This window comes from Oncorhynchus kisutch, linkage group LG28 (genome assembly GCF_002021735.2).
Source record: "Oncorhynchus kisutch isolate 150728-3 linkage group LG28, Okis_V2, whole genome shotgun sequence".
NCBI lineage: Eukaryota > Metazoa > Chordata > Actinopteri > Salmoniformes > Salmonidae > Oncorhynchus > Oncorhynchus kisutch.
Genome location: NC_034201.2, coordinates 31,270,719 through 31,292,456, shown reverse-complemented (window position 1 = coordinate 31,292,456; position 21,738 = coordinate 31,270,719). Strand labels below are relative to the sequence as shown.

The window sequence follows — 21,738 nt, the reverse complement described above, 5'->3', positions numbered from 1 at the left end:
GTTTTTGCACTCATTGCCATTGCAGAAGAAATTAGCGTACTTGCTCACCTGTAGGCCTAAAGGGTAGTGCTGCTTCCAGCTCTGTCTCACATCAGAATTAGACATTCATCCACGTTTCTCAAATGTCAATTTGTGTGTCTGCATGCTACTGATGAGTATTATCTAATGTGAGTATATTTTAACAATGTTTACTAACTGATTTTGATAATATTCAGAGAAAATTAAAAATGGGTGTGTTATGGAGTTACTTTCACCAAGTCATGAACACTGTTTTCAATGTTGTAATTTAAACCCCCAACATTTACTGTTGTGTTTAAAATAAAGCATGCTATTATTACTATCATATCCATGTATCATTCATTATACAATGAAGGGCTCTCAATTCCCTTTGCTGTTATTTGTCCAAATCGTTTTCTGTTAGTGTCTCTGCTGATTGGCCAATCAATTAAGTGATGGTTGATTGACAAAGGTGGAGAATATTTAAATAATCATAATCTTCAATGCATATTGTTTTCAGGTGTGGCAGTTGTGTTTCAAGAGGTGACTGAATTTCTAGGCTTATTCTGAATTACTTTATTTTATCCTGCATTCTTTCCATAATTCCAGAACAATTTTTCTGTTTTACAACATTCGTTACATTTTTTAATTCTTGAGTGTCAAATTTAGTTTGGTTGGAGCTGGTAGCCTATTTTACTACGCAAACGATTCATTCCTTTTGGCAACAACTTTCGAGTAATATTCTACCACGGAGAGGCAAAGACCAACGATGGGTTGGTTTACTTTTAATGTCAACAACATTATGCACACATTAGACTTAAATATCTGTCCAAATATCCCCAGTGGTCCATGTGAGTGGTCCATGTTGTTTTGAGTCGACTGCTTGAGTCAGTGGTGCACTTCTCTTTCTGCTAAGACATTTGGTGATCCAGTGGCAGAATAACTGAAGTTGAATAAAAGTCATGAGAATGTTTATGAATAGCTTCCTCCAAGTTACATGTAACAACTATTTGTTCTAGTATGGGGAAGTCTTTATTGTATTCCTCACTCAGCGTGGTCCCACCTACCAAGGTTTACAACCGCATGAGCAACATTAAACAGGCAGCCTCAGATTCACATTACCTCCACAGCTAAATGGCTCCTGGTTCTTTAATAGGTGGGTTATGTTAGTAAAAAGCTATTACAACTGATCTCTTCTCTAGATACGGAAGGTGCATTTTCTAAGACATTAATGCGGATAGGCCTATGCAAAATAATAACCTACTTAAAAATATTATTATAACCATAATTAATTCAAATGAAGATGCTATTATTATTGAAGTAAAAAAGAGGTCGTAGAACCGGACAGACAATCATATTGCTTTTCAAAAGTATGAGTATTCCTATAAAACTATTTAAATTAAATACAAATATATGTTCTAGTTAAATCTCCAGTGTCCTATAAAGATATAATTATTGATTAATAACGAACTAATAAAGTATTAACTGGCATTAAATTGAAACATTGGTCAATTCATCCAAGTTTACAGGAAAGTGAAACTTTAATCCCTTTGCCTAATAATAAAACCAACTAACGTAAACGGGAAATGGTACAGGCTAAATAAACAAGTAGCTCTTGTTATCATGCACGTTTTAATAGTAAACCAATAACACTTCAAAGGGCATGTGCTGCAACATCTTTCATTAGGCTACCTGAACGAAAGTGCAAAAAGATAGGTTCAAAATGTGACATGCTGCAATTGAGATGTTGATTTTGTTTATCAAAGTAGTTATATATAAATGTTTCTCAAAGATTTTCTCGCAAAATATTCACCTTGTGGCTTTAAACAATAAAAAAAATCTTTAAATTAAGATGTCTGGTTTTTGTTTGACTTTTGATTCAAAGATAATAGTCATACTAATAATAATATTATTAATAACTTCCTAATAATGAGCATTGCTTCAGATTATATTTTGTATGTACAGTTGTTTGATATGAATGCATTTTACAGTCACGGAAAACATAAATATAGACAGAGCCTAAAATGAATGTGTAGTGACATATTACGCATATCCTTGAATAAATACTACTTTGCATTATTATCAATGATTTGTTTAAAAAAAGCTATATATAATTTCATATGGAAAAGACACAATTCAATATTTACATTTACAATGGGTCATGGTTATTTGTTTTTAAAACAACTTGCCACTTGCTCTATAGTGAAGGTTCTGGCGAGCAAATGTCATCCTCGATATCAACATCGTCCTCATTTTCCAAAATGTACGAGTTCGGCTCGATTCCACGGTTAACATCATCTGTATTTTTTTCGTTGAGTTCACTCTCACTTGCGTTATCCATGGATCTATCTAAATCATTCGGATTTTTCTGGTCATCTTGTGTTTTCCTCAGTTGCTTTTTATGCTTCATCCTTCTGTTTTGAAACCATGTTTTCACCTGTGTGACAAAGGTGGAATATTTAATAAACTTGCTTTGCAGCACAATGCGACCATCCCGAAGGCTATGTTGATTGTGTGAATTTAGTTTTCTTACCTGGGTTTCCGAGAGACTTAACGCTGTTGCCAACTCCACTCGTTCTGGCGTGGATAGGTACCGTTGTATCTCAAATCTCTTTTCAAGACCAGATAGTTGAGAATCCGAGAAAACCGTTCTCGCCTTCCTGCGTCTGCAATGCTTGCCGGGTAACTCTGGATGATGCTGAAATAAAGCCGGCATTTGCATCCCTGTGAAATAAATATTGCATCCAAAATGTAATTCAACACAATATTTAATAAAATTATTTTAAGATATACATTTGTTAAGTTAAGTAGTTAAGTTAAATGAGATGTCAAACTCTAGGCATGTGGGAAAAATCAGGCTTTAAAGCGTTTTACTCCATGTAATTTCTTCACACCATTACCTTAGGCCTCGTTATATTTACCCAATCATTATATAATGGAGTATAAATAGATTTGGTTCTGATTGAGTTGGATTTATTCGAAAACGTTTTTTGCACCAATGTTTACGCGCGAAAAGGCCGATGCACCTGTTGTAAAACGCCGGAGACAATTCCATCGATTTGTCATGCTATTAGGTTTAATGGGCTACTAAAATTGAAATTATGCATGCACTAACATTATAAAAGACCCATTTGGAATTAAATCTTTATAGGCCTAACGGAATGTCAACGTTAATGTCTTAACTGTCATTGCACTCTGACTGCCTTAGCATCGTGAATGCATTTACCAGTCCAGTGCCTTCGTTGACTTACCAGACGTAAAGAAATACTGGTGATGGTCCAGTTTTTGTAGAGGATGGTGCGGGTGATGCGCTAGTATCGGAGTGGGCATCAGTGGGTATCCATATTCTAGGAGAGGCATTCGGGACGCCAGAGAGCTTGAGAACGGCGAGTGGAAGACCTCTCTCAGAGGCTTGGGTTTGTGTAATAAAATATCTTCGATGAAGAACGACGTTGACCTCTGGGCTGGCATCTGAGGCATGGGGGATGTATAGTTCAGATTCATCTTAAATCTCTGAAAACACTTTCAAAATTGAGTCCGTGTGGAGTCGATGCTATGCGCACCCTAACAAACCAGGGAAGGGTAGCACTAAACTTCTTGCCCTTCTCGTCAGTCTCAAACGCTAGAATTGTCGTCTGTGTGGCAGCCAGTGAGTGGTGCCAGGCTGATTAGCCTACTATTTATTCAGTGCCAGTGGGAGGTAAATTAGCCTACTATTTATCCAAGGGGAGCGACTGTGGTAAATTGTGAAATTGATTTGTAATCAGCCAATAGCACGCCAGTGGGGCGGAGCATGGAATTAGTTTTGTATGGATTAATCATGGTGATGACGAAGAGGGAGGGTCGCTCGCCATGGTGCTGAAAAAGCCTTCCCACGGAAGTCCTGCAGTTGTTCCCGCGCCTCAGTCAAACTTGCTTCCATTCGCCCATTTTCCAGTCAAATTTGAGTATGAACATATATCCTACTATTTTAAGCCATTAGACTATTGTATATGTCACATAACCTGTGGTGCAATTTATAGACTATTTATAAACATCAACTGTTTATAACAAGGTATAAGCCATTACTAGGCAACACCAATTATTAACAAATGATAACGTTTCACTTTCTACATGTAGCCTATCTTAGACTTAAAAAAAAAAAAATACTCCTAACATCCGTGAGACTGCTGTTGGCATTCCCAAATAGACGACAGACAACTAACATTTACTACTCTAAATGGCATTACTTTTTTTGTGCAACAGTAGCCTGTTCTTGTAATCCCTAGGCTATACTATATTTTCTTAGTTAGTCATTTTGAGCGGATCGCTGAGGCGGGGGGATATAACAGGGCTATCTGCTAATTCCGCCCTAAATTGGCTGTAATTGTTGGTATTACAATCTGTGAGAGTACAAGTGGTGCTCCTGCGACATTTAGGCGACTGAAGCCTTAATTTGTTGATATCGTGTTGTCATCACATTTCCAATCACACTGGCTAATGTGAAAGTGTCTTAATGCAGGCAGAATTTTCGCTGCAATGCTATTAGGCAATTAGGGGAGATGTTAGAGCGGAAGTAGTAATCCTTGGGCGCGAGGACAGTATTTCCATTTGATCAGGTAGGCAGAACAAATTAATTACTGGATTCAATTACTCACGAAATTGCATTACTGAGCCAAATCTTAAACATGTCCTCCATATGCATGAGCTTGTATAAGGAAAATGAATGTGCACCTTGCAAATGACTCCAAATGTAATGTAGCACCAGTTTAATGAACTTGGAAATGTGACAGCTTGAGGCACTGTTTTCGTTTGTTTCTCTATCTGAGCAGAGTCCAGAAATCATAGACTTTTATGGCAACTGCACAATTCGACAGTTGATCGAATGAAGTGATATGACATGACTTGCAGGTCATAGTTCACTTTGGTAATCCTCTTGAGGCCCTTTTGACATATCTGTAGAAGGCTACTTGTATAAACATTTGTTGAATATAATAGGCCTATAGAACAAATTAACTTGCTGAAAAAAAAATAACACTTGCAAAGCATAGTAGTATTTTGAGTCTTTCCAGCTAAATCATGAACTAAGTTGAGAAAACCTCTGACATGCAAGTGCGCCTCCTCAGCCCTTCTTAAAAGAACATCAGGGTAACTGTTGGTTTAAGTGGAACATTTTAAAGTAGTGTAAATAAACAATGATGATGAAATCGTCTTTGCACGGATAGTCAATCGGCTTTTAACAGCCATTTCATCAAGTAAAATGTAGTGCCTGGGCGCCAGAGCATCAATTCTAAAAGCCAATTTATGCTTGACCTGAAAATGTTGTCGGATGCGCTGTATGGATATGTGACGGAATTGCGGAGCCTCCGGAGCCACGCAGAGGCCAAATTGAGCTCCCTACCACATTGCTGTGCGCCTCCCAAATGCTGTAACAATGCCGAGGGCTCAATGTGATTGGTTGATGGTAGGTGGGGGCGGGAGGTTCTGTATAAACACAAACTCACTTCCTTGACAACTTCCTGACTTCTGCAGAGGCCGTATCACCGTAAATGCTGCACGGCCAATGCAGATAGTGGATTGACCATGCAGCGCCTTTAAGTGGCACATTTCCTTCGATAAGAGGCTTGCAACATTCTATTTGGTAATACATCGTTTAGCTTCAGAGACGTCGTCTGGTCATTTTTTTTGCAGTGTTACTATATTGATCTGGTAACAAGATGAATCAAATTAAGTGGAAATAAGCTATAGATTGTTTTGACATTCGTCTTTTCTTTCCCATCATGTACCAGTGGCGAGGTTGCGTGAAGAACATGTATTATTAGATCCTTAGTCTTCACTGAACTTTTGGCATCAGTTGATATGTAACATGATGATTGATTGTGAAATACAGGAAGGCAATGTCATATTCATTGAAATATGCATACATTTTCCCAACACCTTTATCGCAAAACATTGTCCTATAGGCCTAAACCAGAGTTTCCCAAACTCTGTCCTGGGGACTGCACAGCTAGTTCAAATATTCAACTTATCTAGATTTGATTATTTGAAATAGCTGTGTAGTGCTAGGGCAAAAAAACAAAATGTCTGCCCCTTGGGGTCCCCAGAGTTTGGGAAATGGTGGCCTAAACATTTCTGACTACCATCAATTAACCTCAGTCAATGTTTAACCAATCGAAGTGAAATCATGACACAAATTCCACACACAATGTGTTTGGCAAATATGTTTACCCTGCACCAGTGTATCATCTTGCATGCAATAGGTTTATCGCGGTCTTCCACCTAACCAATCCAGTTAGTCTGGACATCATATCATTCATCATGTTGCCACAGGATGCCTGCCACAGGACCAAATCATTTTTGTATGATCCAAACATATACATGTTTTTTTTATGATAGCCTATGTAATAATGGCATATGTGTTCAACATAGCAGGTTATTGTGCATCCCCATACATGCTATGAAACTATTACTAACATTTTCCAAAAGATACACACTTGAAAACGACTGCTATTCTTCTATAGCCTGACCCTGGGCAGTTGTGTTCTATAATTTCTTGAAGCCTGCCCAACTCTGCTAAAGCGTAATTTGATTGTTAGTAGCTATACCTACATACATGAGACAGTATATTTATGCATCTGTCACATTTTATTTGAAGTACTTAGATAATTTTACTTGACCAGATCTGTGTTAGTTTGTCTGCATTGCAGATGATGTATATACTTTACCATATCAAACCTGTACTCAAAATTGTCTATATATCTGACGCGTAACAATGGGCTGTGCAAATATAAAAGAACAAGCATTTAATCATTAAAAAGGAGACATGTTTATCCCCAGCGTCCTTTATTCAGATCACATAAAATACTAGAATCCATGTTCCAAAAGTAAATAGTGGATCGATCCATCTTGACTCTCAAATTCGGGGAACAGCCACAAGCTCTCAATATAAGACATTGATTATAATTTTGGGAAGTCTTCTAGTGAGAGTTTCTGGGGCATTCGTGCATCCGATAGGCACACATATAGAATATACCTTTAAAAGAAAGACAAAGACATCATGTACTCGTACACATGCATGCGCGCGTGCACGCACAGACGCACACACACACACACACACACACCCACACACACACACACACACCGGCCTTGGATTAACCATATGGAGTATTAATAATATATATAATATATTTGCTTAAATAAAACATTAGTTCAGAATTAAATGTTATGTGGGGAGTGTGACCTGTGTTGTTTTGGTTTTACCTGAAAAGAAGTTTAGCACCACTGACACCCAGCCGATGATGAAGGACCAGGAGAACCTCCAGTTGCCATAGCGTTTACCATAGTAATTAATCGTCACGCCAGTGTACACTGCCATTGCTAGCAACACGAAAAAGCCTGGAGAGAAAAAGAGAGCAAACTACTTACTGCAACATCACATCCTTTAACGATGGCATCCATGTTTTTGCATTTCTTGGATTCTTAAAAGTCTTAAGAGTTTTATGCTTTAGGTTTTAACACAGAAATCTGTCAAATTGTGACGTCAGTGGATACTGATCAATTTCAACACTGATACACAATTAGGCACACTTATTTAGTGAACAGTTTGCTGTTGGAAGTATCTGATTTCCTTTTGTATGTCTAATTAGTAAACAATAGGCTAGATTTAGTCAATAATAAGATGGAACTAAGATCTTATTTTCTAGTATTGTTTCAGGTTAATGTTGAAAGTGCCAAACACAAAGGCAGACACATGCAAAAATGTAAACAATATTTAAAGTCCCTGCAAATACAATGAAACACAGAAAAAGTAGTTTTTTTTAATTATACATCAATCATGATATTCTGCATAGTGGACCAAACTACCCAGATAACAACCAAAATAGCGCTTTTTATAGTCAGTAAACAGGTTTTCTTCCAAACTTTTTATGCAAGTAAAGTAGGTTACATGCCGGATAAAAAATGTTATGATAGGCCTGATGGAAAAAGCACATTTGTCTGTAAACTTTACAAAATGTTGACAAACAAAATATGCTACACAGGGTGGGATCTTTTTGTTGGTCAAATAAATTATGTGAGAAATGGTGGTGGAAATGGATTTATGCACAAATATTGATATAGGCCTAATAACCATCATATCGAAGTAAACTTGGAGTCATGCGATGATATGTTGTGTGGTTCTCCCACTATGACTCGGGAAAGGATGCAGTTTATTAGGCTACATATGAAATAAGTTATGATGAACTTCACAGGGTGGTGAAACTTCATGGTGATGAGCTTGATGCCCCTTTCCAATAAATATTGAGGGTCTTATGCTGGTGACATGATGATAATGCTTAGCTGCCATTTGACAAATAAAAATGATCTTGCTCTTTTGTCCATAATAATCTTATCGTGTATAGGCTATACCCGCACTGTATCTGTAAGATGTTGCCAAAACCAGCAGTAGAAAATGTGATGGAAAACAATTTAACTTGTATTTTTTATTTGGTACATGGGAATTTAAGCGCAAAGAAAATGTTATGTTTACAATGTCATCATGCACAGCCTTTTATCCGCAACAAGCCAATTTGATGGAAACACATATCTGGTGGGAAAATTAGCATATGGTCTTTATACGTATATTAGAAATGTGCATAAAAATCTGTCAACAATTGGATGGAAACCTAGCTAGTTATAGTTATAATTTGAGTATCTGACCTTGCTTCAACCAGAACCAGATTTCATCCAGACAATTATACAGTGGGGAACTGTGAGGGCCTTCAGAGAAGGCCTAAGGCCTTCTCCAGACCTCCAGACAATAATTGTAGTTGTCTTCTGCTTTCACCTCCTGAGTTTGTGTTGGATAGAGAAGGGTTAATACTGACGAGAAAAAAATATCCAATCAGGATTTTTCCTTGGTGGTCTCTGGGTAGAAAAATCTAGCTAGCTCAGTCAGCCATTGGCTAGGTCTTCAGAAGGTGGACAGAAGGCCTCAATTTGGATGTTGTTGCTAAACTGTTAGTATCACCCTTTTCAAGAACAACTTTCAAACTTTGTTTTCAAGTGATCATCTGGTGAATGACACTGTTTTATTTTTTGCAGCTTGCTTGCAGTTGGCTATCTCATTGAAAATAATGACTGTGAAACATTGTTGCATTTAAATGTTAGATCACCGGTTAGTGTGATGAATGTGCTAAACTATATTTGCAATGGGAAGTAATAGCTGGTTTGTTCATTTCATTTTGGAATGAAATGGTTGTGCTTTTGTATTGTTATGATTTCATGGGACCTACTGGAGTGAATGGGATGCTTATTCTTTAACATTATTTTATGCTGTGTGACTGCTATCGCCTGTCTATGTGTTTGACCAAAACTGTCTCCCCTTCAGCACCATGGAGTGCACATGTATTACGGTCGCTGTCCTTTTAGCACAATGAACCCTTCACCTTTTATGTGACACTATTGTTGTCGGTATTGGTGATATTGGTGTTAGGTTATCATAGGTTATGTAAAGACTGTGTTTGTTTCGCTGGTCGCATTACTTTATGCTCTGTGCCACATGTGTCCATGCCGATTCTGACTCTCTGTGTGCGGCAGCCGAAGCATGGCCAGGCCTGTTGGATTCATTCATAAATTCCATAAAAAAGCATTGCGCCTCCTTCACTAGAACTACAATTTTCCGACTAGAGTACATATAATGTTGGGCGCATTAAGTGATGCTATGTTTTCTTGATTTTTGAGTTTGATACAATGTATTGGAAGATTTTTGTTCCCTCTGAAGGTGTATGTCCCATAGTCCCGATTCGCCATAGCTTTGTGACACAACATCGGGAGTCTGTGTATTGGTTGGACACCCTGAGTTGTGCATCGTTCTGGTGATTGGCGACGGAAAATAACCATACCACAATATAGCCGGCTTCACAAAAAAATACGTTTCCTGTCAACAAAAGCATATGTGTAATCTCTAGGAACTCTACTTACCAGACGTAAAATGAAAGGTGTCCCTTGCTATCAATTAAATGTCAGAATCCTACTTTTGTCCAAACCGCACCATATTTTTTTCCTGCTGTGTAAAATAGATTCCGTGGTTGGACGTCTCGCGTGAAGTGCGTGGTCTAATGGCAACCCGCTGTCTAACTCCGATGTATTATGGTGCGGTTCGGCCCCAAAAATTATTTGGACTTTTATTTGATAGTGAGGGACACATTTATTTTTACGTCTGGTAAATATAGTTCCTAGAGATTATACATATGTTCTGTCGCCAACCACCAGGACGATGCACAACTCAGAAAGTCAAACTAATACACAGACTCCTGATGTGTTCCTAAGCTCTGTTTGCCACTGCAATTATATCATTATGCTATTCCATGCCACATTTTGCCTGGTGTATTTAAGTTTTATTCTTCAAAAAACATGTGGTTCATAAAAACCAGTAGACACCATTCGACCGACAGAATCTTTGAATTTGAACTAAAAGTTGTATTCAGCATCCAACAAATAAAGATAACCTTATATCACTTATCATACAGTTACAACATTTTACATGGAAAGAAAACCAAACAGTATGGGTGCTTTCACGTATCCGCGTATGATCAGGATCCCGGAGCTTTCGGTACCCTGATCCGCGCTATAAAGCTTGTGTGAAACTCAAACGAAGCCTGGCTGACACAAATCCTGGACCTGCGTGATTAGTGGGTCCAAGATCCAGGACCAGAGCACCAGGTATTGTGGAGCGGGTCACATGGAACTTTTTGCGCATTGTAAACAAGCTAGCTCGCTAACGTCATGTAGAATGTGCGTCTTGCTAATTGCACCCTGAAACGGTTATTTCAGGTATTGTGAAAGCAACTCGTATTCTGTAGAATTCCCACAAACGCTCAAGGAAACCGAACCAGGGTACATAATTTCACATGTGAAAATGCCCTCTGTAAAATGTGTAAAATAAGTGAAAAGAAGTAAGTGAACCCAACTTACATGAGATGAAGAACAATATGCCTGCAGCAAAGGTTTTGTCAAATCTGTTGAAGAACGAGGAGTGGATGAAGGCCATGATGCCGATAATGATGCCAATGAAACAGGTCAGAAGAGAGAGGATCATAAGTGCTCGGGTGGCATCCAAGTGGGCTGCAGGGAGTCAAAGGTTAACAGGAATTGTCAGGGTACAAGAGAGACTGACCCTGGCCTGTTTTGACCTGAAACTAACCATATTGATGACGTTTGAACTGTGCTTGGCAAATATGAATCTTGTTATGGAAAGCAAGCCTTGATGTTCATGCTGTGACTAGGATAATGACTCTTTCATGCCAAAATCAACAAGCTGTGGTGTGATTGGTATAGCTCCCATCACGTCATATTGTGATTCATAAGCTGTACCACTGACATGGCACATAACATGGAAATAGCACCACTCATATACCATTTATGGCTCGCTATGATATGTTTTGGTTGTTATGACAGTGTTATGACAGCATTGTGTGCACTGGCTGTAGTCCTCACCAATGCTGTCATTGTGTGTGAAGCATTTCCCCGGCATGCAGTACCGCCACAGGCCCTGATGCATGTAGTTGTTGGAGTGCCGGTACTGCATCCAATAATCGGTTGCCGTAGAAACAATCAGGAGGATGTTCCCCACGCCTGCACAGAACAGCCCTCCGCCCATGAAGCTGTACATTCTGCACCTGCAACCTTCAACCTGACACACAAACACGCACACACAATGATGAGCTTGAGGTCACTTAGAATACAGGGGTCAGCCGTGGCCCCCTGTCAACACACACACACACACACACTTCAGGAAGAGAGGCCATAAGTGTTGGTACTTGCATTGTAATTATCACATAGTTTCCACTGGATTGAACCAAAGGGTTGAGGTATGTGTCTATTCTGAGGTCCACTTTGTTCTCTGGGAGATCAGTGGGAAAGGATGGGCCCTCACCTCTTATATTATAGAGCTTCACTCAGGGCATTTGCCCAGGATAACTTTGATATTTGATACATGTATTTGTCACTTGTTCTACATGAAAACAATATCTTCTGATCAAACCCTGGTTGTTCTCATTTCAATTTCACATTTATTTGAACTTAAAATATTTACATGGCAGATTATGTCTGGTAAAATCCAGAACATCATTTTAATAACCATTGCAAATATTGTAGATCCACTTTTGATGTATGTATTACTGTTCTTATAGCAGCTTCTCAATACTCTTCTCAAGAGTATGTTCATTTGTGATCACATCTGTTGCTATTCTAGAAATAACTACTGTAAAACTGTCCCAAATACTGAAAGATGTACTAAGGCTAATATTTAATTGCCAGCATTGAGTGCCAATATATCAGATTTGTTTTAATGAAATCACATTAAAACTGTCATCCCTTTCAAAAACAACTTTACTTTTCTTCTTACTGTGAGAGCAGAAACTAATTAGCCATAGACACTCCCATCAATTATCTATCAATTTTACACTGGCCAGAAGAGGGCAACCTAGTTGTTTTCAGTGTCACCTACAGTGCCTTGCGAAAGTATTCGGCCCCCTTGAACTTTGCGACCTTTTGCCACATTTCAGGCTTCAAACATAAAGATATAAAACTGTATTTTTTTGTGAAGAATCAACAACAAGTTGGACACAATCATGAAGTGGAACGACATTTATTGGATATTTCAAACTTTTTTAACAAATCAAAAACAGAAAAATTGGGCGTGCAAAATTATTCAGCCCCTTTACTTTCAGTGCAGCAAACTCTCTCCAGAAGTTCAGTGAGGATCTCTGAATGATCCAATGTTGACCTAAATGACTAATGATGATAAATACAATCCACCTGTGTGTAATCAAGTTTCCGTATAAATGCACCTGCACTGTGATAGTCTCAGAGGTCCGTTAAAAGCGCAGAGAGCATCATGAAGAACAAGGAACACACCAGGCAGGTCCGAGATACTGTTGTGAAGAAGTTTAAAGCCGGATTTGGATACAAAAAGATTTCCCAAGCTTTAAACATCCCAAGGAGCACTGTGCAAGCGATAATATTGAAATGGAAGGAGTATCAGACCACTACAAATCTACCAAGACCTGGCAGTCCCTCTAAACTTTCAGCTCATACAAGGAGAAGACTGATCAGAGATGCAGCCAAGAGGCCCATGATCACTCTGGATGAACTGCAGAGATCTACCGCTGAGGTGGGAGACTCTGTCCATAGGACAACAATCAGTCGTATATTGCACAAATCTGGCCTTTATGGAAGTGTGGCAAGAAGAAAGCCATTTCTTAAAGATATCCATAAAAAGTGTTGTTTAAAGTTTGCCACAAGCCACCTGGGAGACACACCAAACATGTGGAAGAAGGTGCTCTGGTCAGATGAAACCAAAATTGAACTTTTTGGCAACAATGCAAAACGTTATGTTTGGCGTAAAAGCAACACAGCACATCACCCTGAATACACCATCCCCACTGTCAAACATGGTGGTTGGAGCATCATGGTTTGGGCCTGCTTTTCTTCAGCAGGGACAGGGAAGATGGTTAAAATTGATGGGAAGATGGATGGAGCCAAATACAGGACCATTCTGGAAGAAAACCTGATGGAGTCTGCAAAAGACCTGAGACTGGGACGGAGATTTGTCTTCCAACAAGACAATGATCCAAAACATAAAGCAAAATCTACAATGGAATGGTTCAAAAATAAACATATACAGGTGTTAGAATGGCCAAGTCAAAGTCCAGACCTGAATCCAATCGAGAATCTGTGGAAAGAACTGAAAACTGCTGTTCACAAATGCTCTCCATCCAACCTCACTGAGCTCGAGCTGTTTTGCAAGGAGGAATGGGAAAACATTTCAGTCTCTCGATGTGGAAAACTGATAGAGACATACCCCAAGTGACTTACAGCTGTATCGCAGCAAAAGGTGGCGCTACAAAGTATTAACTTAAGGGGGCTGAATAATTTTGCACGCCCAATTTTTCAGTTTTTGATTTGTTAAAAAAGTTTGAAATATCCAATAAATGTCGTTCCACTTCATGATTGTGTCCCACTTGTTGTTGATTCTTCACAAAAAAATACAGTTTTATATCTTTATGTTTGAAGCCTGAAATGTGGCAAAAGGTCGCAAAGTTCAAGGGGGCCGAATACTTTCGCAAGGCACTGTATATGTCACCATACCCTATATTTCCATTCATACTCTATTTACACCAACAAAAATGTTGCTTATAATTTGGTGGAGATTTTACAATCATTTATTGAAAACTGATTCTATAGGCTACACATTTGGCCAGTTTTTCTCAGTGGTTCAATAACCAGATTATTCCCAAACACAAATGATTTATTGTTTATTTCTTAATAATTTCTTACAGCAGATAGCATGTGTCTATTTTATCCATGAAAGTTGGTGATATCAACCTGTAAACTTATATATACTCATATACTTCACCATATGCAGTATAGTCATTCATTTAAACATTTAGGATATAAGTCTACATTTAAAAATGTAGAGCACTATACCAATATTTAACATCAGCATTTACTGACCCTCATTTTTACCCTGAATGACTGACTCTTTTTTTTCATATACTGGAAAGAATCAGAGATTGACTGTCACACACAAACACACTAAATCATAATTAATTATTTTCAAGATGGATGATACTATTGCATAAATCCAACCAAACGCTGACAAGCTTACCTTAATAGACTTTTATGAAGACTAAGTGACTCTGTATTAATGTTGGTTTTCCTGATAAAATACAACAAGGCCCCTATAATGCCAAGACAGGCAGATTTCCAGCAGGCTAATAGCGCTATCGTTTGAATCGGTGAATAGGGAAATGGGGGATAGAACAAACGGAGAGGGCAGACAAAGGAACAGGCAGAGAGCTAGCCAATCAGCACTACTAGATTTGTCGTTTGGGAATCTGCTGAAAAAACAGAATTGTCTAAAGCTGTCAGGTTGAAGTAATACTGATGACTGGATGTTTTTGATTGAAAGTGAAGGGCTGAAGCAGCTATAGTGGAGAGCAGGTCAGGAGTTAAATCAGAGGCTCTGCCTCAAACAGCTCTGATTATTTTAATCAAAGTAAATTTAGCAAATATTAGGTTAAACATTTCTTCTTTTTCTGAGTGTTTCCTTGACCCACTTTCGATTCAATAGTATTTGTTTATTCTGTAAATGTAAGCTGTAAGAACTACGGGAATCCTTTTGTGAGGCATACCCACAATTTCCAGACATACTCTATATGAGAGATTCCCATGATGGTCCTACATAGTCCACAAAATTGCCCCTAATACCATAAGACTGGACTGAAAGGTTTGCACATCCATTAAATACGATATGTTATTTTATGTTACAAATGCTGAATAACTGAAACAAAAGCAAGGTTGGTCGGGGAGGATGGATACTTTTGCTAACCTTAACCTAAATCACCTAACTTGCTACGTAAATTCTCCTAACCTTTGTTGTTAGTTCTTCTAACCTTTTACCGCTCCCTAAAACACTTCAGCGAGAAGGCCTTTCTAATTGACCTGGCCCGGGTATCCTGGAAGGATATTGACCTCATCCCGTCAGTAGAGGATGCCTGGTTGCTCTTCAAAAGTGCTTTCCTCACCATCTTAAATAAGCATGCCCCATTCAAAAAATGTAGAACTAAGAACAGATATAGCCCTTGGTTCACCCCAGACTTGACTGCCCTTGACCAGCACAAAAACATCCTGTGGCGTTCTGCATTAGCATCGAATATCCCCCATGCCACTAGCCAAGGCTTTCGACTCTGTCAATCACTGCATTCTTATCGGCAGACTCAATAGCCTTGGCTTCTCAAATGACTGCCTCACCTGGTTCACCAACTACTTCTCAGATAGAGTTCAGTGTGTCAAATCGGAGGGCCTGTTGTCCAGACCTCTGGCAGTCTCTATGGGGGTGCCACAGCGTTCAATTCTCGGGCCGACTCTTTTCTCTGTATATATCAATGATGTTACTCTTGCTACTGGTGATTCTCTGATCCACCTCTATGCAGACGACACCATTCTGAATACATCTGGCACTTCTTTGGACACTGTGCTAATAAACCTCCAAACGAGCTTGAACGCCGTACAACACTCCTTCCTTGGCCTCCAACTGCTCCTCCAAATGCTAGTAAAACTAAGTGCATGCTCTTCAACCGATTGCTGCCCACACCCTCCTCCCGACTAGCATTACTACTCTGGATGGTTCTGACCTAGAATATGTGGACAACTATAAATACCTAGGTGTCTGGTTAGACTGTAAACTCTCCTTCCAGATTCACATTAAGCATCTCGAATCCAAAATTAAATCTAGAATCGGCTTCCTATTTCGCAACAAAGCCTCCTTCACTCATGCCGTTAAACATAACCTCGTAAAACTGACTATCCTACCGATCCTTGACTTCGGCAATGTCATTTACAAAATAGCCCCCAACACACTACTCAGCAAATTGGATGCAGTCTATCACAGTGCCATCCATTTTATCACCAAAGCCCCATATACTACCCACCAATGTGACCTGTATTCTCTCGTTGGCTGGCCCTCACTACATATCCGTCGCCAAACCCACTGGCTCCAGGTCATCTATAAGTCTTTGATAGGTAAAGCCCCGCCTTCTCTCAGCTCACTGGTTACCATAGCAACACCCACCCGTAGCATCCGTTCCAGCAGGTACAGTGCCTTGTGAAAGTATTCGGCCCCCTTGAACTTTGCGACCTTTTGCCACATTTCAGGCTTCAAACATAAAGATATAAAACTGTATTTTTTGTGAAGAATCAACAACAAGTGGGACACAATCATGAAGTGGAACGACATTTATTGGATATTTCAAACTTTTTTAACTAATCAAAAATTGAAAAATTGGGCGTGCAAAATTATTCAGCCCCTTTACTTTCAGTGCTGCAAACTCTCTCCAGAAGTTCAGTGAGGATCTCTGAATGATCCAATGTTGACCTAAATGACTAATGATGATAAATACAATCCACCTGTGTGTAATCAAGTCTCCGTATAAATGCACCTGCACTGTGATAGTCTCAGAGGTCCGTTAAAAGCGCAGAGAGCATCATGAAGAACAAGGAACACACCAGGCAGGTCCGAGATACTGTTGTGAAGAAGTTTAAAGCCGGATTTGGATACAAAAAGATTTCTCAAGCTTTAAACATCCCAAGGAGCACTGTGCAAGCGATAATATTGAAATGGAAGGAGTATCAGACCACTGCACATCTACCAAGACCTGGCCGTCCCTCTAAACTTTCAGCTCATACAAGGAGAAGACTAATCAGAGATGCAGGCCCATGATCACTCTGGATGAACTGCAGAGATCTACAGCTGAGGTGGGAGACTCTGTCCATAGGACAACAATCAGTCGTATATTGCACAAATCTGGCCTTTATGGAAGAGTGGCAAGAAGAAAGCAATTTCTTAAAGATATCCATAAAAAGTGTTGTTTAAAGTTTGCCACAAGCCACCTGGGAGACACACCAAACATGTGGAAGAAGGTGCTCTGGTCAGATGAAACCAAAATTGAACTTTTTGGCAACAATGCAAAACGTTATGTTTGGCGTAAAAGCAACACAGCTCATCACCCTGACCACACCATCCCCACTGTCAAAAATGGTGGTGGCAGCATCATGGTTTGGGCCTGCTTTTCTTCAGCAGGGACAGGGAAGATGGTTAAAATTGATGGGAAGATGGATGGAGCCAAATACAGGACCATTCTGGAAGAAAACCTGATGGAGTCTGCAAAAGACCTGAGACTGGGACGGAGATTTGACTTCCAACAAGACAATGATCCAAAACATAAAGCAAAATCTACAATGGAATGGTTCAAAAATAAACATATCCAGGTGTTAGAATGGCCAAGTCAAAGTCCAGACCTGAATCCAATCGAGAATCTGTGGAAAGAACTGAAAACTGCTGTTCACAAATGCTCTCCATCCAACCTCACTGAGCTCGAGCTGTTTTGCAAGGAGGAATGGGAAAAAATTTCAGTCTCTCGATGTGCAAAACTGATAGAGACATACCCCAAGCGACTTACAGCTGTAATCGCAGCAAAAGGTGGCGCTACAAAGTATTAACTTAAGGGGGCTGAATAATTTTGCACGCAGAATTTTTCAGTTTTTGATTTGTAAAAAAAGTTTGAAATATCCAATAAATGTCGTTCCACTTCATGATTGTGTCCCACTTGTTGTTGATTCTTCACAAAAAATAAAGTTTTATATATTTATGTTTGAAGCCTGAAATGTGGCAAAAGGTCGCAAAGTTCAAGGGGGCCAAATACTTTCGCAAGACACTGTATATTGCACTGTTCATCCCCAAAGCCTTTCCTTTCAGTTCTCTGCTGCCAATGCCTGGAAAGAATTGCAAAAATCACTGAAGCTGGAGTCTTATATCTCCCTCTCTAACTTTAAGCATCGGCTGTCAGAGCAGCTTACCGATCACTGTACCTGTACACAGCCAATCTGTAAATAGCACACTCAACTACCTCATCCCCATATTATTACTTACCCTCTTGCTCTTTTGCACCCCAGTATCTTTACTTGCACATCATCATCTGCACATCTATCACTCCAGTATTAATGCTAAATTGTCATTATTTTTGCCTCTATGGCCTATTTATTGCCTTACCTCCCTACACTTCTACATCTGCACACACTGTACATAGATTTGTATTTTTTTTAAATTTCTTATGTGTTATTGACTCTACGTTTGTTCATGTGTAACTCTGGGTTGTTGTTTTTGTTGCACTGCTTTGCTTTATCTTGGCCAGGTCGGCAGTTGTAAATGAGAACTTGTTCTCAACTGGCCTACATGGTTAAATAAAGGTGAAATAAAATAAATAAATAAATAAAACCTAAATTGTCATAGAATTTGGTGTTAATAAAAAAAAAAAAAGATTCTAGGTGCAGTGAAATGTGTTATTTTACAGGGTCAGCCCTCGTAGTATGGCACGCTTGGAGCAAATTAGGGTTAAGTGCCATTCTCAAGTGGCACAGACAGATTTTTCACCTTGTTGGCTTGGCTATTCGAGCCAGTGACCTTTCGGTTACTGGTCCAACAATCTAAGCGCTAGGCTACCTGCCACCCTAGTAAGTTAGTTCTCCTAACCAGCAATGTCAATTCTTCTTCTAATTCTCCTTTGTTGTAACAACGCAAGCCTGGTCTCAGAAAAATATGTATAATATACACTACCGTTCAAAAGTTTGGGGTCACTTAGAAATGTCCTTGTTTTTTAAAGAAAAGCATTTTTTTTGTCCATTAAAATAACATCAAATTGATCAGAAATACAGTGTAGACATTGTTAATGTTGTAAAGACTATTGTAGCTGGAAACGGCTGATTTTTAATGGAATATCTACATAGGCGTACAGAGGCCCATTATCAGCAACCATCACTCCTGTGATCTGATTGCACGTTGTGTTAGCTAATCCAAGTTTATCATTTCAAAAGGCTAATTGATCATTAGAAAACCTTTTGCAATTATGTTAGCACAGCTGAAAACGGTTGTTCTGATTAAAAAAGCAATAAAACTGTCCTTCTTTAGACTAGTTGAGTATCTGGAGCATCAGCATTTGTGGGTTCGATTACAGGCTCAAAATGGCCAGAAACAAAGAGCTTTCTTCTGAAACTCATCAGTCTATTCTTGTTCTGAGAAATGAAGGCTATTCCAATGCGAGACATTGCCAAGAAACTGAAACTCTCATACATCTCTGTGTACTACTCCCTTCACAGAACAGCACAAACTGTCTCTAACCAGAATAGACAGAGGAGTTGGAGGCCCCGGTGCACAACTGAGCAAGAGGACAAGTACATTAGAGTCTCTAGTTTGAGAAACAGATGCCTCACAAGTCCTCAACTGGCAGTTTCATTAAATAGTACCCACAAAAAAACATTTCTCAACGTCAACAGTGATGAGGTGACCCCTGGGATGCTGGCCTTCAAGGCAGAGTTCCTCTGTCCAGTGTCTGTGTACTTTTGCCCATCTTAATCTTTTCTTTTTATTGGCCAGTTTAAGAAATGGCTTTTTCTTTGCAACTCTGCCTAGAAGTCCAGCATCCCGGAGTCGCCTCTTCACTGTTGATGTTGTGACTGGTGTTTTGCGGGTAACATTTAATGAAGCTGCCAGCTGTATTTCTGATCAATTTATGTTATTTTAATGGACAATTTTTTTTGCTTTTCTTTCAAAAACAAGGACGTTTCTAAGTGACCCCAAACTTTTGAACGGTAGCATATGTCCTCCAAGACTTATGATAAAGTTATGTCATCCAACTCATTTGACATTGTAAGACTGGGTAAGTCATATATTGTCTGACTGCTATTCCACTCATAACGTAAGCTAACGTATATCATACTAAATGGAGGGGAACAAATGTAAGTGCCGAATCCTACGAATTGCCCTGAGGACAGTTTGATACTTTTGACAACCAGATATAGCACTAAAATGTCAAGATATGCTGAATTGAAATGATGCAGAATATGTCCAAAGTGGACCAATATGTCAGAGAACTATGCCCCCTTTTCTGGAAATTCACCAATCATTTGGCACCCAACATCGGTTTATCTTCTATAGAATGTCTACAGCAGATTAAACATAGAAGGGTATTTTGAAGAAATAATGTTACCCGTAGAAACAAAAATGCACATTTGAAGAAATTTCAAATGTTATGAATATCTGTGACTGTATAATAAAAACACGATTCAAAACTTTTTCCAGGTTTTAACTTGACTTACTTTAATGCAGTTCTCTTTTAAATTGTACTCTTAAAAAGAAGATAAATAGCATCAGAATGTGACATTGCTCTCCTCAACCACTAAATCTATCCCCACGTGAGAATCAGTAAATCTTCCTATAACTCTCTGCATGGAAAATATACAAACTGCCATCATCAAAGCCCATTTCCTCTGTATCATTCACCATCATGACAGCTTACACACACACAAACCAGCTAGACTATTAGCTTATTAGAATAAGGGTTTGTTTTCCCCCCATATATTCATGCATGTCCATTACGACTGATATGCCTCTCCTGTTGGGCCTTCCCTCACCTCGCCACACACTCGCCCTGAAGATGAAAGGAGAAGAGTAGCTCCATTACCTGCATTACAGCAAGTTGCTCAGACCAATCGATGTCTACAACATGTCCCTGGAAAATATTTTTTTCCCCCATAGATGTGAGTGGCGTACTTACTTCCAACTTCATTTTTATAGACCCCTGCCTATTTTCTTCCATTTCAACTCAGCAGCCAGGAGGGTATTTTATATCATCTTGCACCATCAACGTGGACAATATGCCTCTTTGCTGGAAGAAAAAACCCATCTTCATCAAATCCATCTGGCTTATGTCGGATTCATTTTGTTATGGAAAGCACACATGTATGTATGTGGAGTTCAGGGGCAGTACAAATTGACAAGCTGGGGAAAGAGCACACAAAATGTTAAGAGGTTCATAACATTAATGGTTCCATGAGCAATTAAAAAAATATTATTTGACTGAGATTCACATTCACATGTCCATTACAATGCCATTGGCTTGTATGTCCTCTTGTTGTGCAGTCTGTTGGCTTGCCTCGCTCTGCCTAACACCACCAGCTATATATAGTGCCTTCAGAAAGAATTCATACCCCTTGACCTATTCCACATTTTGTTGTTACAGCCTGAATTTTTCTCACCCACCTACACACAATACCCTATAATGACAGTAAAAATATGTTTTTAGAAAAAATTGCACATTTATTGAAAATTAAATACAGAAATATACATTTACATAAGTATTAACACCGCTAAGTCAATACTTTGTA

General features: G+C 39.1%; 2 protein-coding genes across 2 annotated transcripts; both read right to left on the bottom strand.

Annotated features, from left to right (window-relative positions):
- Nucleotides 1-697: 697 nt before the first annotated feature.
- Nucleotides 698-3,690, bottom strand: LOC109872431 (brain-specific homeobox protein homolog). The gene is made up of 3 exons (XM_020463633.2): nt 3,249-3,690; nt 2,531-2,721; nt 698-2,434 (listed from the first exon to the last, which is right to left on the bottom strand). The coding sequence occupies exons 1-3, from the start codon at nt 3,499-3,501 to the stop codon at nt 2,195-2,197; spliced, it is 684 nt and encodes a 227-aa protein (XP_020319222.1). The 5' UTR covers nt 3,502-3,690; the 3' UTR covers nt 698-2,194.
- A 3,093-nt stretch (nt 3,691-6,783) lies between these two features.
- Nucleotides 6,784-14,784, bottom strand: LOC109872532 (lens fiber membrane intrinsic protein-like). Its single transcript, XM_020463803.2, has 5 exons — nt 14,627-14,784; nt 11,452-11,647; nt 10,930-11,079; nt 7,237-7,371; nt 6,784-7,009 (listed from the first exon to the last, which is right to left on the bottom strand). The coding sequence occupies exons 2-5, from the start codon at nt 11,624-11,626 to the stop codon at nt 6,954-6,956; spliced, it is 516 nt and encodes a 171-aa protein (XP_020319392.1). The 5' UTR covers nt 11,627-11,647; nt 14,627-14,784; the 3' UTR covers nt 6,784-6,953.
- Nucleotides 14,785-21,738: the final 6,954 nt, after the last annotated feature.